This window comes from Desmodus rotundus, chromosome 9, assembly GCF_022682495.2.
Source record: "Desmodus rotundus isolate HL8 chromosome 9, HLdesRot8A.1, whole genome shotgun sequence".
NCBI lineage: Eukaryota > Metazoa > Chordata > Mammalia > Chiroptera > Phyllostomidae > Desmodus > Desmodus rotundus.
Window position 1 is genome coordinate 100,622,279 of NC_071395.1, and position 14,688 is coordinate 100,636,966.

At 47.4% G+C, this 14,688-nt stretch overlaps 1 protein-coding gene across 4 annotated transcripts in view; it reads left to right on the plus strand.

Annotated features, from left to right (window-relative positions):
* SPAG9 (sperm associated antigen 9) overlaps positions 1-5,339 on the plus strand; it is a 110,991-nt gene extending 105,652 nt beyond the window's left edge. For all 4 annotated transcript variants that reach the window (XM_053930493.2, XM_053930494.2, XM_053930495.1 and 1 more), the window contains one exon: positions 1,650-5,339. In XM_053930493.2, coding sequence (XP_053786468.1) covers positions 1,650-1,765 — 116 coding nt within the window. In that variant the 3' untranslated portion in view covers positions 1,766-5,339. The remainder of the gene's footprint in view (positions 1-1,649) is intronic.
* The last annotated feature ends 9,349 nt before the right edge of the window (positions 5,340-14,688 follow it).

The window sequence follows — 14,688 nt, forward strand, 5'->3', positions numbered from 1 at the left end:
CTTGAAACAGGGTAATTTCAAAAACAGAACCTTCAAACTAACAACTCAAAATCAAATGCCAAAAATCTTTTCTATCAGCCGATTAATGTCATTATCATTGTAATTTTTAAAAATTGAAAAACCAAACTTAATTTTTTACATTCTAATTACCTGATTATATTTCAGTTCAGAAATCAGATTTTTTCTTAAGCCTTTTAAAGCATGATCCTCTCCACAGTTTGGCGTTGCTCCGAAAAGGCCACTAGGGGTTGGGTAAAGGAGGGTTTGGCCTGAAGAAAGAAATGCTAATCGTTTCTAGTTTATGGTATCAGTGTTTTCCTTTGCCCAGCTGAAATTCAGGTGAGACACATGACAGAATTCTTCTAGATCAGTGTTATAGCTTTGCCCTTTGTTACATAAGTTGGTAGAACTCTGCTGAAGAATCTGTCCCACTAGATGAGTTGTCACTGGGTTGCATCAGAATAACCTAGCTCTCCAGCAACGAAACCGATTGATGCACACTGGTAGCGAGGAGTCTGGCATGCTGGCACTGGGCCCTGCCACGCCGTGCCTTTGACCAGGGCCTCATACGCCAAGTTCATTCAGCTGCTCCCGGAAGGAACCCTAGTCTGTACCTTGGCCTCATCTCTTCGTCTCCACCATACGCTGTTAGTTCGTTGCCCGCCCTGAACTTGAAAACCATGGGCAGGAAAAGCAGTATGTTGTGTGGTGAATCCGCCATCTCCTAGTGCTGCGGGAGATGCTGAGTTTCCGTGCGCTTGTGTCGTTATCTTGGACTGGAGAACTTCAGCGTCACTGACAGTAAGCGTGAACTGTTCAGGTTCAGCTAGCGTGTGGGGTCTGTCCCCACGCTTTCACATTTATAATGCTGTCTGGTCTCGGTTCTTAGTTTGAAATAGACAACAGTAGACTGTCCATTTTGGATAAACACAGAATTGGACAGCTTTGCCTTCTTAGCTCCCACTTCCTTTCTTTTCTTTTTTTAAGATTTTATTTATCTATTTTTAGAGAGGGGAAGGGAGGAAGAGAAACATCAGTGTGTGGTTGCTTCCCATGCGCCCCCTACTGGGGACTTGGCCCACAACCCAGGCCAGACTGGGAATCGAACAGGGGACAGTTTGGTTAGGGTGCTCAATCCACTGAGTCACTCCAGCCAGGGCAACTCCCATTTCTTTGATCTTCAGTATGCAGGCATTTGGGATGGGTCTTCAACATACCGTATTTTTTGGACTATGAGACACACTCCCCCCACCCCCCCAATTTGGGGGGGAAATGGGGTGCGTCTTATAGTCCTAATGTAGTTTACCTGGCTTGCTGAGGGCGGGGGTGGCTGTGGAGCGGGGGGTTTTCCCCCTATTTTCCTCCTCTGAAACCTAGATATGTCTTACGGTCTGTTGCGCCTTATAGTCCAAAAAATACGGTAGCATAGTGAACTCACTGTTACAGGTGTCGCCTGAAAAGTGAATTAACCTTTTCAGAAGTCAGGCAGTGCAGGTGTGGGTTCACTGCACCTCTCTTCATGGGCTGTCTGCACGGAGAGTCAGGGGAGCGTGCTGCCCGTGCACTGACCGAGCATCACTCACATCTGACGCACGTCGGCCTGCAAGTTGCCTGCGCACTCTGACTTCAGTCTCCTTCTCTTCCCCCAGGTGACGAAGGCGGAGAGTCAGAACTTCTTGGAGAGGATCTTCCACTAGAACCTTCTGTTGCCAGAGCGGAAAGGAGTCACTTGATAGTGTGGCAAGTGATGTATGGCAGTGAGTGAGCCCACGGACCCAGGTGGAGATGGGGAAGCCGTCTCTTATGCATGGTTTCTTTTCCTTGTCCTTTTTATTTAATGCTCTCTCTGTGAAATAAGTTTCACCACATAATATGAGCATTTTTTCCCTGTTAACTTCACAAAATCTGTCTTACTGTAACAATACAAGAACTAGCTGTTCTACTGCACCAGTGTTACTGGCAATTTCAGTATATTATGAACAAATCAAAGAATGTTTACTGTCCGCAAACTGGTGACTTACATGTAGCAATCCAGACGTGGTTTATTCTGCCACAACTAATGTCACTCGCTTCATTTGATGGGGTCACTTTTTAGCTGTCGATAATAACGGAATTAATGGAAATAATTGGTAAATAAAACTGTACCATTAAGTACAATAGTCAAGTTCCCCCCAATGTATTATAAAATTGACACAAACTAATACTGGGTGGATTATCGGGATTTATCTAAGTATCCCGAGAGGGCTAAATGCTAACTGTAAATTGCTTTAACTTTCACTTTCAAACCTGACAAATCTTGTTTATATGGTATATAAAAACTTTGTTTTCATCAGATTTGGGGGGTTTTATATTAAAGAAATGAAGACTACACTATTTAAATAAATGTTTCCTATTTCTGACTTAATAGAGCTCTAAAATTTATGAGGCCTGCTTCTCTGAATATTCTGATTTTTTTTTGAGACTAGTTTCACTCATTTTCATACTAATATGTCTGAAAGGTTTACACTTACAAGGCTCAGAAGATAGGTATCAGCAGTGGGAGGATTTTTAAAAAGGAAATTGTGTTTTGGATTCGGTGTGCCAGCAGATGGTAGTGGTTGGATGAGTTTTCTCATGTAAAACATTTGCCTGTTTGCTAATTGTTCTCGGACTGCCGTTACCAGTTCATAAGAGTACAGCTGTAGTGGTGATGGAACGTGGCCTAGTGACCTGAACGAGGGATTTGATTGGAGACGGTATTTTCTCGTTCTGTGTAAAACCACAGGACAGCTTGCACTTGATATTTTGTATATAAATGACACATTTGAGCTTTTATGCCCTTGCAAGATTAAAATGTCATTTTTGAAGAGGAAAACTGTGAAGGGCAAGATGACAAAGCCAAGATACCACGCAGTGAAAGTCAACACGACCTCCTTTTACTCTTAGCGCCCATTTAGAACTGGAGCCTGGGTCTAGCGCTTCCTTGTGTAATACGTTTTTAAGAAACCATTATGCTGAAGTTTTTCTCTTTCACACTTCTTGAAATGTGTGATTTACCGCGTTTTTCCATTACTTTAAGCAAAGCTAAATATAAATTTAAGTGCTATTTTAAAATGTAAACCTATTGGATAAAGACCCTTCATCAGATGGACTATTTCAAAGAAAAGAAAGCAGGCACAGGTCTCAGTTGTCTAAGCGTCCTTACATACTAGGGGTTTTGTTTCTGAACTGCCATGTAAAGATACTTGTGAAAGTACACCAGTGTCTTTTAAGCATACACATGATTCGGCTAGATCGTAAAATACATGAGATCTCGTGAACCGGAGGAGGCCTTTGGGTCCGGTGGGCACGTGTGTCTGCCAGCATGTCGTGTCCGCGGTAAAACTGCGGCCAGGTGGAGAGCTAGAAGAAAACCGCGTGGTAAAAGCTGCATCAGGAGGGTAATTTTTTTGCTTGAGCTACGTACTTTTCTTCAGGGCACCAAAACTTAGGCCGCTTTTCCATCACATATAGGCTATGTTTGTATTTCAGCTTAAGTCTGTTATTTTAGCAATACCTTTAAAAACCCACATCCTTAAGCATGTTTGGGCAGTGTTGTAGAAACTCATAAAAAAGAGAGAGCAAAGTGTTTGGGAACTTGGACCCCAGAGGCACACCCCACTTGCTGTTGAGTCTTTTACAGTTTGTATGACCGAATTTAAGTCAGGAAATCAGGATTTAAAGATGAGAAATGCAAACAAACGTGTTACAATGATTATAATTGTTCTCTTAAACTTAGCGGCTTCAATTCAAGGAATATGAGTGTGTAGATATTTTATCTATGAAGCTGTCAGATTATCTGTGGCCCTGTCAATTAACTCTAGGGACTAGAGAGAGTACAAAAACGCTTGTACAGTGTGTTTTAAGGGCTTGTCCTCATGTTTGTAATTTCAGTTAAATATTTTCAATGGATTGCTTTATTTCCCCCTTTTCCCCAATAATAGGTTTAAATTCTTGTAACGTTCCCTTTGTTCAAGGGGGTAACCTGTGGAATAAAATGCCAAAATGTAAGCGTCTTGCAAGCAGAACAGTGGTTGTGTAAACTGCCTGGAGCTTGCACATCAAGGGCAGAAAAGAAAGAGAATGTGCCCCTATTGGAAGAAACCAGGGCTGCCCGAGTTTTCTCCTTTAATCGCACTTGGGCTCTGTCTGAGGTTGGGCTGCGGGAACTGCCCACGGTCGACCCTCACCAAACGGCAGTGTCCCCCACGTCGGCCTGACAGGTTAAATGCAAGTTAAACTGCCTGTGAAGCAAAGGGAGAACATTCTCTAGAAACCCAGTTTTAAGTGTTTTTCTCTAATTCTTGTGGATCTAAATTTTTTAAATAGGAATTAATACCTTAATAGCTGCAGTTAGGTGAGCGTGTAAAAGGTTTTGAGCACAAAATATGCAGCACATAACTTTTCCAAATTGTGTGTTTGCATAGAAAAGGTTAAAGTACATTCGGTTGCTGTAGTGTTCATTTCTTGTAAAGATCTTCCTATATTAGAGAATAGACCCTTTAACAATGGCTGCCTTAGAAACAAAACAAAGCGAACAATTGTCTTATAATATTAACTGTCCTAAAGAACGTGTGTCTTGCAAATGCTGTGGAACTGAATATTTATTTCCTTGTGAGTATTATGACCGTTACCAAAGGACTCAGCCAGGTTTAGGGCTCTTCTGAATCGATCATGTTGAGAGGGATTCATTGATCCCAGTTTGTAACATGGGAAGAGTAGAGAGAATTAAAGGTGGAAATCATAAATGCTTTTCTAACAGGGTTATGCTATTTTTTTTAAATCCTCTCACCCAAGGACATTTTTCATTGCTTTTAGAGAGAGAGGAACAGAGAGAGAGAAACATCGATGCGAGAGAGAAGCATCGATTGGTTGCCTCCTGTATAGGCCCCAACCAGGGGTTGAACCCAAAACCTTTCGGCTACGGGATGATGCTCGAACCAGCTGAGCCACACCGGCCAGGGCAGGGTTATGCTGTTTGAGAACACAAAGCGTCTTTTTATTTCTTTCTCTTTAAAAAATTAAGTTTTTATTATTAATGTCATACATTTCTCAATATTTGACTATATTTTAACCATTTTATGTTCTGAATTTGTTTTTGTTGTCATAGATATTTTATCCAGAATTTTACTTGCCTCTATAATCTGAAAAATGGGTTCGAGTGTCCTACTTGCTGTCTTTTAGAGGCTGAGGCTTCATTTCTATGAGCAAAAAGCTCGTTTAGCAATGTAGTTATTTCAGTATTTATTTCTATTATGGAATCCCTGGGGTTCGGAATGTAACTTTGTACATGAAATATATATAAATATGTATATGAAACATGTATGAGGTCTGGCGTATTTTGTTTGTTTTTGCCTTTCCTAAGAGTCTGAACCTGGTTTTTATTTGAAAGTCCAATCATCTTCGATCACGCATGTCATTTCTGAGGGGCTGCCACCATTTGGTACTAGCTCAGGGTGAGCCAGTGAGAACACACGAAGAACATGTCTGCTCGGCTCACGTGTTCACATAAGACGTGAGTGATAGACGCCGGGGCTTTCCGGCAGTGTGGGAGTGCTGAGCGCCAGCCCACACGTGGTGCTCGGGCATGCCGCTTGCCGGATCGCCAGTCCTGAGCGTCAGGCTGCGTGCAGATGGTGACGAGACTGCGTGCCTGCTTGTGGTCCGTCTGCTCGGGAGAGACTGTGGAGGGAAGGGCAGATGCACAGCCAATCCCGTGGCAGCACGATGTGAACCCATGCTCGGTGCAGTGGTACGCAGACTACTCTAGTGTGTTTGTTCAAGAGAAACGGGTTTCTGACAGGACGGTCAAGGTCGCTCTGACTGGCACGTTAGTAGGACTGCTAGCTGGACGAAAACACAGCCATCGATCTAGTGAGGCTAGATGCTCTAGAATACGGTAATAGCCTGGCTCACTCCTGACCTTACCTAACTGCCCCTTAAGCCTCTGGGGCCTGCCAAGGCATTGTTTTGGAGACTGATTAATTCTTTCCAGCCCCATTCAGTCATCTTCCTGACCCGCCCAGTTGCTAGTGAGATGCTAGAGCAGCAGCGCAGGACAGAGTGTTGTCTTGTCACTGGAACTGCCTGCAGTCCCACCCAGTGGCGGATCTTTCACACCTTAGTGGAGAGATTCAGCCTAAGTCCTCAACCCCAGCCCTTCCTCAGCCACCTGGAGAGAACAGGGGGCTCTCCTGTTCAGTGTACGCCCCCTGGCCATCATAGAAGGCATGAACTTACAGTGGCCAATTCGCTAGAAAAGGTTTTATAGGCAGGAAACTTTACAGAACGCCTTAAATATCCGGTAGTGACCGTTCAGTTTTAAAGTCAGTTCCTTTACAGACACGGTGGTGTAGTGGCAGGGAAGGCTGCGGACCCGCACAGACTCAGCCCCTGCAGTGACCCTGGATAGGGCATTAAAACACAGCGCCCTAGAATCCCCCAGAGGGGAGTCAGACTCCACCCCAGACCTACCTACTGAATTAGATTCCCTTGTGGGGTCTGAACCCAGGCATCTACGAAGTGTCCCCGGCAAGTGTGATGCGAGGCCGAGGTTGAAGAATACTACTAAACATCTTTGGACCTCAGTTTCTCATGTGGTAAAGGTAGTGGCTTGTCCAGGTGATGTAAGAAAAATCTTAGCTCTAATCCTCACTGGCTCTGTGACCCTGGCTCTAGTTTGCCTTAGTGTGTTGTATGTATAGACCCACCCACACCTGCTTGCAGGTCCAGGGAGCCCAGTTCTCCAGGAAGCCCAGGGATCTGGTGGGTGGGATTGGGTTACTTAGAATTTCAACTTATCAGAGTGACCCAGTACAAAAAGGAGCCAGATCGTTTAGCTCCTTGCTTTTACGTTCAAGCAGAGCACTGGCTCCCGTCCACAGTGGAAAAAAAGTAAGTACGATTAGATTTGAGGCCTCAAAGGAGAGGTGCACCAACCAGCCCCAGCTCAGGGGGGCCAGCAACTTCATGGAAGAGCCACCGCTTTCAGCCTGGCCAGGCGAGGGGCCTGCAGCACCCTGGAGCTAGTTCCCAGCATGGACTTGCTTCCTTCTTCCTCTAAGGACCATCAGTTGTGCATTTGGAAAAACGGTTACCCAGGTGATTCTGATTCTTACATGGGGAACTGAAGACAGCGCCACAAACATCTGGTTTTTCAGGAGCACAAAGCTTTGTTCATTCTTAGCTCGTTGTTACCAGCACATGGGAACCTGTCAGCAGGCTCACCCCAGGCCCAGCCAGTGCTCTTTCCTTTTTGATTCATGAGTAATTGAAGCTTAGGGCACTTTGAGCCCGTTGCTACATTAAAAGCTTAAAGAGAATATTTTGTCTCCCATTCACCTGGTAAGGTTGTTTTTTCATAGAAGAAAGCTGTGTTGCCACCCTTCAGGGCCAGGCAGGTTCATGGTATTTGTGCAGACAGAAAAATGTTCACGGAGCCGTTGGGATGTCTGGCATGCCTTTTTTCACGGGTAGACGAGCCATGTGTGTCTGCGTGTCTCATGTCATGGCCCCTGCTCCCCAGCATGGCACCCATCATGGCACCTGTCCCCTTGCATGTCTCCCATCATCATTGCCCCCGGCAGGGAGTCCTACCTGTTTAAGTACTAGAGGGAAACAAAGCCAGAAAACTGCCAGAACATTACATAACATAACATAATTCTGTGCATGCAAGCCCATTTCATGTTATGAGAACAGTTTATCAGACCCAGTCTCAAGGCTATGAGAACACTGTTATCAGGCCCCTCCAAGGCTATGGGAACTCTGCTCCCCTTAGTTACCCAGGCACCTGGGCGAGGAAGCCGGACTGCCTCCACTTAACCCTACAAAAGCCATAACGCTTTACTTGTTATCATGACCAGCTTGCATTTATGTACCATCTTGTAGTTTCTCAAGGTGTTTGTTCCATAAATTCAAAGGCAATCAGCAGAGCAACTCTTTGGAGTGTGTTACCATCCGTAGGGGATCTAGAGGCCAGGTCATAGGAGGGTGCCCCCCACCCCTCTAAACAGGTTCAGCTGAGACAGTAAAGGCCCAAGGTCCTCACTGGAGGCAGGGGATGGGGGGTGGAGGTGGGAATAGCCAAATCAACTCAACTAGAGGCTATTACAGGTGTTTTGGGGATACTTCTAGAAACCTGGGTTTGAATCCGGGATCTACTGTTACCTAATTTTGTGACCCTGAACTAGTCACTTAAACTACTCTGTTTCCTTACTGTAAAAAGAGTTTCCTTACTATAAACGGTTTTGGGGGTGGCTGAGTGAAGTAATTATGCGACAGCAACCAGCACACCGCCTGCCCCCTAGCAGGCGCTCAGCAGCGAGCTCTGGAGGTTCCTAGGTGCCAGGTGCCTGAGCATGAGCAGTAAGACACCCGCAAGGGGTGAGTAGTAAGCAAGTGTTACGGCCGTACATTGTAAGCAGTAGTTGGCTGCACGGTACCAGCATGGTGTGTGCCTTGGATATTTGTAATGTGTGTGTGCGGCGGGGGCGGGGGGAGAAAACAGAAAAAACGCCCATGATTATTTAATGCAGAATATTCTTATTTCAAGACTGAGCTAGGAAACGCAGGTGCCTTGGTCCTGTGCGACCCTTCTGGGAACACCTTTCTCTGCTGCCCAACCCACCCCAGCTGAAGAAAAAGGAGTGTTTCGTGAACATTAAACGCAGGAGGGGACCCACGTGCTCCTTTGCATCTAAGAGCTCGTCTCACTCGTGTGCAGGCACAGTGGGGGCACACTGAAGCACGAAAATAGTGAGCTCGACAATGTTAGATGCCATCAAAACATAGTTATTCAGTATCTGTTTCCCATAATGCTTTATGACAATTAACCTCCCAGTTACTGTGTATTAAATAAACGAGTAGAGAACAGACATACGGGACTAAATAAAATACTAACAGGTGCACGGCAGGGTGAGGAATGGCGGCAAGGAGGGTGATTTGCTTTCTCTGTGATTAAAAAGCTCAGCATTACTCTGTTCAAGCAAGAATACAAACCCCTGCCTATTAAGGTTGATACAGGACATCCCAGGTTCAAAGACACCCAAAGAGAGCGGAGCAGTTTTTCAAAAACTTGTATTTCTTCCTCGGGAGTATTGCAATAATGAGGACATCTTATTTGCAGGATTGTGGGAAAGATTAAATGATATAATGTGCTACTTAATGGTGAACAAATATTTGCATCCTCCCCCCACCCTCAGTGAGGGCTCAATTTCTTTTTCTTTTTTTTTTAAATTTTATTTACTTATTTTTAGAGAGGGGAAGGCAGGGAGAAAGACAAGGAGAGAAACATCGATGTGTTGACTCACATGCACCCCCTACTGGGGACCTGGCCCACACCTCAGGCATGTGCCCTGACTGGGAATTGAACTGGCGACCCTTTGGTTTGCAGGCTGGCACTCAATTCACTGCGCCACACCAACCAGGGCCAAGTTCTTTTCCTATTGTCCTTCTTCATCAAGTTCACTTTCCCTACCTCCGGCTAGCCCAGACTAGACGTGACTGATCCTGGAGTGAATTTTCAGCTGCTTGCCTTTTGCTGCGTTTTCGCCTGTTACACTTCTGTGGAAACAGGCTTTTGTAGGCAACTTGTGTCTGTATTTTGGAGAGCTTACCTGGAGCAGCAAGTAAGGAACGAAGAGCAAAAGTTGGGCATGTGTTTCACCAGAAAACACTCCAATGTTGATGCTCAGAGGTGTCGCGAGCATTTGTCCTTCCCGGAGGAGCCTGGCTGGCGATGGGCAGAAATCCAGCAGATGCTCCCAGGCAGCTGAGCGCTTAGTGAGCCCATATTGAGGCTGTGTTTCTGGGGCTTGAAGCTGCCAGCCCTTTCTTCCGAAGAGCCTGTGATAAGCGCCCAAAGTCAGCATCTCAAAAACCAAGTCTTGTCTTTGAGGGTGGCTTAGCTGTGTCCCTGCAGCTTGGTTTGTAGGAACTAGTAGCCCAGCCAAACCCTTAATGGAGGGCATGCATGGAGCTTGAACCACGTGGTACAAACCAGCTGCTTTGTCTGAAGCACACGTTTGTCCCTGGAGCATCCAGTCCTCCCCTTCCATGAATGGGTGGAACATGTCTTCACTAGGAGGAGAGACTGAGTTCTTTGTTCCTGCAGTTCCCTTGGGTGTGCTTTTCATTCTTAAACCTGGGAAATAGTCTCCAAAAGGCAGCTTTAGCGTGTCGGCTGGGTCTTGAGAGAGCTTCTCCATAGGGCCCTTGTGTTGTTACTGGGGGAAAGAAGAGAAGGGCTGAGAGGTGACAATTAGGGAGATCCTTGGCTTCCCAAGACCACCCCTTCCCAGAGCAGAAAAGAGGAGGGCGACCGGGAAGGGAACTTGCTTGGAAAGCCCGCTTGCTGAAGAGAAGCTGGGCTCTGCTCCCGTTTGAACACAAGGTGGCGATGTGGTGGTATTAGCACCCAAAGTCAGCCAGCCCCTCCTGCCTCCCCTTCATCCTCTCTGGGCTGTCACCCCCGCAGGGGCAGGCCAAAGCAGCTCATGGACGGTGCCTGTTGTTGGTCTCGTTGGGCAGAGAGGATGAACTAGCACACTTTACTAACAAGCACATGGAGGCCCAGAGTGGCTGTTCAGCAGCTGAGATTGGACTAGAACTCTTGACTCTTGGTTCAGTGCTTTCCCTACTTGGCCGCCTCACAGCCCTGAGTCCTCACTCCTTCATTCCCCAGGAGCAGGGAAAACGACTTTCTTCAGCGTCCTCAACAAGGCAGCCTATAGCCCAGGGACCCAAGAGGAAGGCAGGTGGTCCTGAGGCTGAGGTGAGCAGAGGTTGATAGGAGTGAGAGAAACATCAGCCCGAGGGATTAAAGGAGGGAACTTCTGAAAGCGTCTCCACCTCTATTTCTGGTCTTTGAAGCTGCAGAGGAACTTCTTCGCCATCCACCTCTGAACACAGCAAAAAGAAATGTCACAGGATCGGCTCAGTGAGTTGCTTCAATAGAAACTTCATCTCCAAGTCCGATAATAAATGAGTTACATAACTCAGCAGGTCACAGCACTAACTAAGCCCTTTATAGGCCATCAATCCATGTTTATTTCCTGGCTTTCATAACTGCTGCTGAAAAGGAAAAAGGAGGGGGTGAGGATTAGAGGGAGAGAATCGATGTGACTGGAATAAATCTCCGAGTCCAAGTCCACCCTCTAGTCTCCTCGCCCACACACTGCCGCCGCCGCAGCTAATCCTGGAGGGGCTGCCGAGCTCTGGGGCACCCAGACACCCGGCCTCCGGCCAGGAAACTCGGACCCCTGTCCCAAGCTGCTCCGAGTAGCCACGAGCTTTAGGCTATCATCTCTCTCGCCCTCAGTTTTCTGTTCTGTAAAATGGCAAGTTGGATTAGCTGAGTTCTAATCATTAGGATGATTTTCCACCCCATGATTCTAAACATTAGAAGCAAAGAGTAGTGATTACGGCTTGTTACCCTGCCCCCGTCACCAGAGTTCATTGCAAGAAGCTGTTGGATTCTCTTGATGGGTAAGGGAGCGAGTGACATGTTAACACATTAACGGGACCAGTGAGGGTCCCAAGGAGGGAGATGAGGCTGGCCAACTTGTTGGGGGTAGGGGGGCTAAGGCCAACCCCAGTGGGCAGGGAGCCCGGCAGAGCACAGAGTTAGGGGCCCTTGCCGCCTCTCCCTGGCCTTCAGGTACCGTAGACCAGAGCTGGCCCTGTGGTCAGCACACACAGGTGCACGCCTGTGAACGCGCACACAGGCCTGGAGAAGAGGGCAGCATCCTCAAGCCCAGGGAGCTCAGGGTCCAAGAGGGTTCAGGCCCTCAGGTGGGTGTAGCTGTCTGCCACACAGCTGACAGGTCCTGCACCCAGTTCCTGTCCCTCAGCCCATGGGGACGGGGAGACTCCCCACCACCCACACACCATTCAGAGGTTCATCCTTGCCCAGCCTGTCCAAAAAGCTACAGGCACGATCCTTGCAGCTGGGAGTACCCGTGTGAAGCTGTGGAGGAAGGGAAGGGCCTGGAAGAGAAGCTTGGTGGAGGTGGGGACATCAGAAAATGTTTGTGGCATCAGAAAATGACAGGAAAGCTGCACGGGAGCTAGAACACAGCCAAAGGGATGACAAGGGATGGCTGTCCTCGAGGGGAACCTTTGGTGAGCTGCAGCCAGGCCACCTGGCCTGTCTCAGGCCTGGGCGCAGACTTTGGGTGATGGGATCACACCTCGGGTGCACAAAGTAACTGCATATTCAGTTAGGAGATGCTGCTTCAGTGTAACACTTGGATTTTTTTTTTTTAAGATTTTATTTTTAGAGAGAAAGAGGGAGAGAAACATTGATTGGTTGCCTCGTACATGCCCTGACCAGGGGGACCCAACCTGCAACCCAGGCACGTGCCCTGACCAGGCATCTAACTGGCGACCTTTCGCTTTTTCAGACCACCCCCAACCAACTTACCCACACCGGACAGGGCTGGAAGTATATTTTTCTGCTGTGAAACCCAGTGTGAACTCAGCAACGCTGATCTTGTCAAATCCTTAGATGGGAATTCTAAACCCAATGAATAGCAGCGCTGCCTAAACCTTTGTCAGAAGTAGTTCTCCTGAGACGCTCAGAAGAGAATTTTGGTGCCTTGAAATAAAATGAACAGAAAGAATTTCAAACAGAAGGTGAACCGGAAGTCACATGGGGGGTCACATGGAAGTCACAGGGTGGGTGGGCAGGGGGCAGCAATAGCTCGGTGGATTTTTTCAAAGTGAATATACCCTCGTAGCCAACATGAGGTCTGTTTTTTTTATCAAGTTCAAATTTGACTCCAAATAGCACTGAAGGGTAGTTTGTCTTTAGTCTCTGAAAGGGATGGCAAAAAAGGAAATTTCACCATATATATCACTCCTTAAAGACCGCTCCTTATAGAAGCTTCTCCCTGCCCGAGTCTCCCGTCTTTCATTCATCCCATTTACAAATATTTCCTGCACCGCTGCCAGATTAGGACCACGCCGATAGCAGTGAGCCAGATACACACCTGGGCCCTGCTCTCGTGGCACGTGGGAGTCACGTGATGGGATTTATTTATTGGACATGTTTAGGATCGCTGTTTTTACACCTTTAAGCTACCTAATATTAAATCTACTGAGTGTTAGATTTCAGATTCTCTGCTGCCTCAATTTCAACTACTCATTCTGTGGGGCTACAGATACACACTTCACAGCACTTAGGTGTGCTGATCTCGGTGAAATGTGCTGAATATATCTGTAAAAGCACGCCGCACCGCATGGCGGTGACAGCAGGAGCTGAGTGTCCCGAAGGAACACTACAAACTGTGTATTTGCACGGGCACACGCCTGGGCAGCCCCTGGCATCGCCATTTAAGGAAAGTCTGTCTGGAGTTTTCACGCTCGTTCTTCCTCTCATTGTTCCTAATACCAGAAGAGCCCTGGAAAACCAAGGGGGAGGAGACCCAGCAAGATTTTATTCAGAATGACAATTCGCACAAATGATTTCAGGCTCAGACACATTTAGTGCTATGTAGTTATTTCAAAGTACGAAGTGAGAACTGAGTTCTTCTAATGCCATGTTGTACCTGGGACATTATTTTCGTGTTTCTTCACTTCCACATCTCCCTTTCCCAAATGTGCAAGGCCGTTAGAAGTTTTGAATACTTCGTTTCTCTAGAATCAGAGCGCAAAGCACAAGGCCTGACCCAGAAACAGCTGACAGGCATCTGTCGCGCGTCCGGACGAATGAAAGCGCCACAACACTGCTGTACTGGTCTGCACACCTGCGGGTCTCCCGGCCCACCCCCCCCACTGTCTGAGTTCCCCCGATGGGCTTCAAACCACAGAACGCTTGCTTTCACTCGCCCGAGTCCCTGGGAAAAGAAAAGAAGAAAATGTGAGCACTCTCCTGTATCACAGCGAAGGTGGCTGGACACCAGTGAGCGGGTGTGGCACACCCCGTGTTAAAACTTTGAGAGTTGATGGGGTCACGCCTTGGGCGGGAAGCCCACCAGGCCCCCCACTGCTCCCTGGGCGGGGGGGCGGAGCCCCTGCAGGAAAAGGAGCCAGAGGCCGGAGGAAGGATGGCCCAGCCCCTGAGCATCTGCCGGGGGCCCAGAGGGAGGTGTGCGGCCTCAGTTCCCTCAGCACCCCCAGCAAAGCTACGCCAGAGAAGGAAAGGTTCAATCACACGTCTCCTGTCAGGAAGACACTTCCCATCAAGACAAACATGTTTCCCCTGTGAAGAAGGTCTCAGAGAAGGGAACAGCCCTACCTGGACACTCAGTCCTTTTATTATTATTATTTTTATGTGTTTTAATTAAAATTACCTTCAATCACAGTTTGCATTTAATATTGCTTTGCATTAGTTTCAGGTGTACAGACAGCATGGTGGTTGGACATCACGTAACTTGCGAAGTGACCCCGCGTAAGTCCAGTACCCACCCGACCTCATGCAGCTGTCACAGTGTCACTGGCTGTATTCTCCATCCTGTGCTTACATCCCTGTGACTAGTCACCAATTTGTTCTTTTTTTAAAAAAGTTTTTATTTACTTTAAGAGAGAGGGGAAGGCAGGGAGAAAGAGAGAAAAACATCAGGTTGCCTCTCACACACCCCCAGTTAGGGACCTGGCCTGCAACCCAGGCCTGTGCCCTGACTGGGAATCGAACCTGTGACTTTAGTCTACAGGCTGGCACTCAGCCCACTG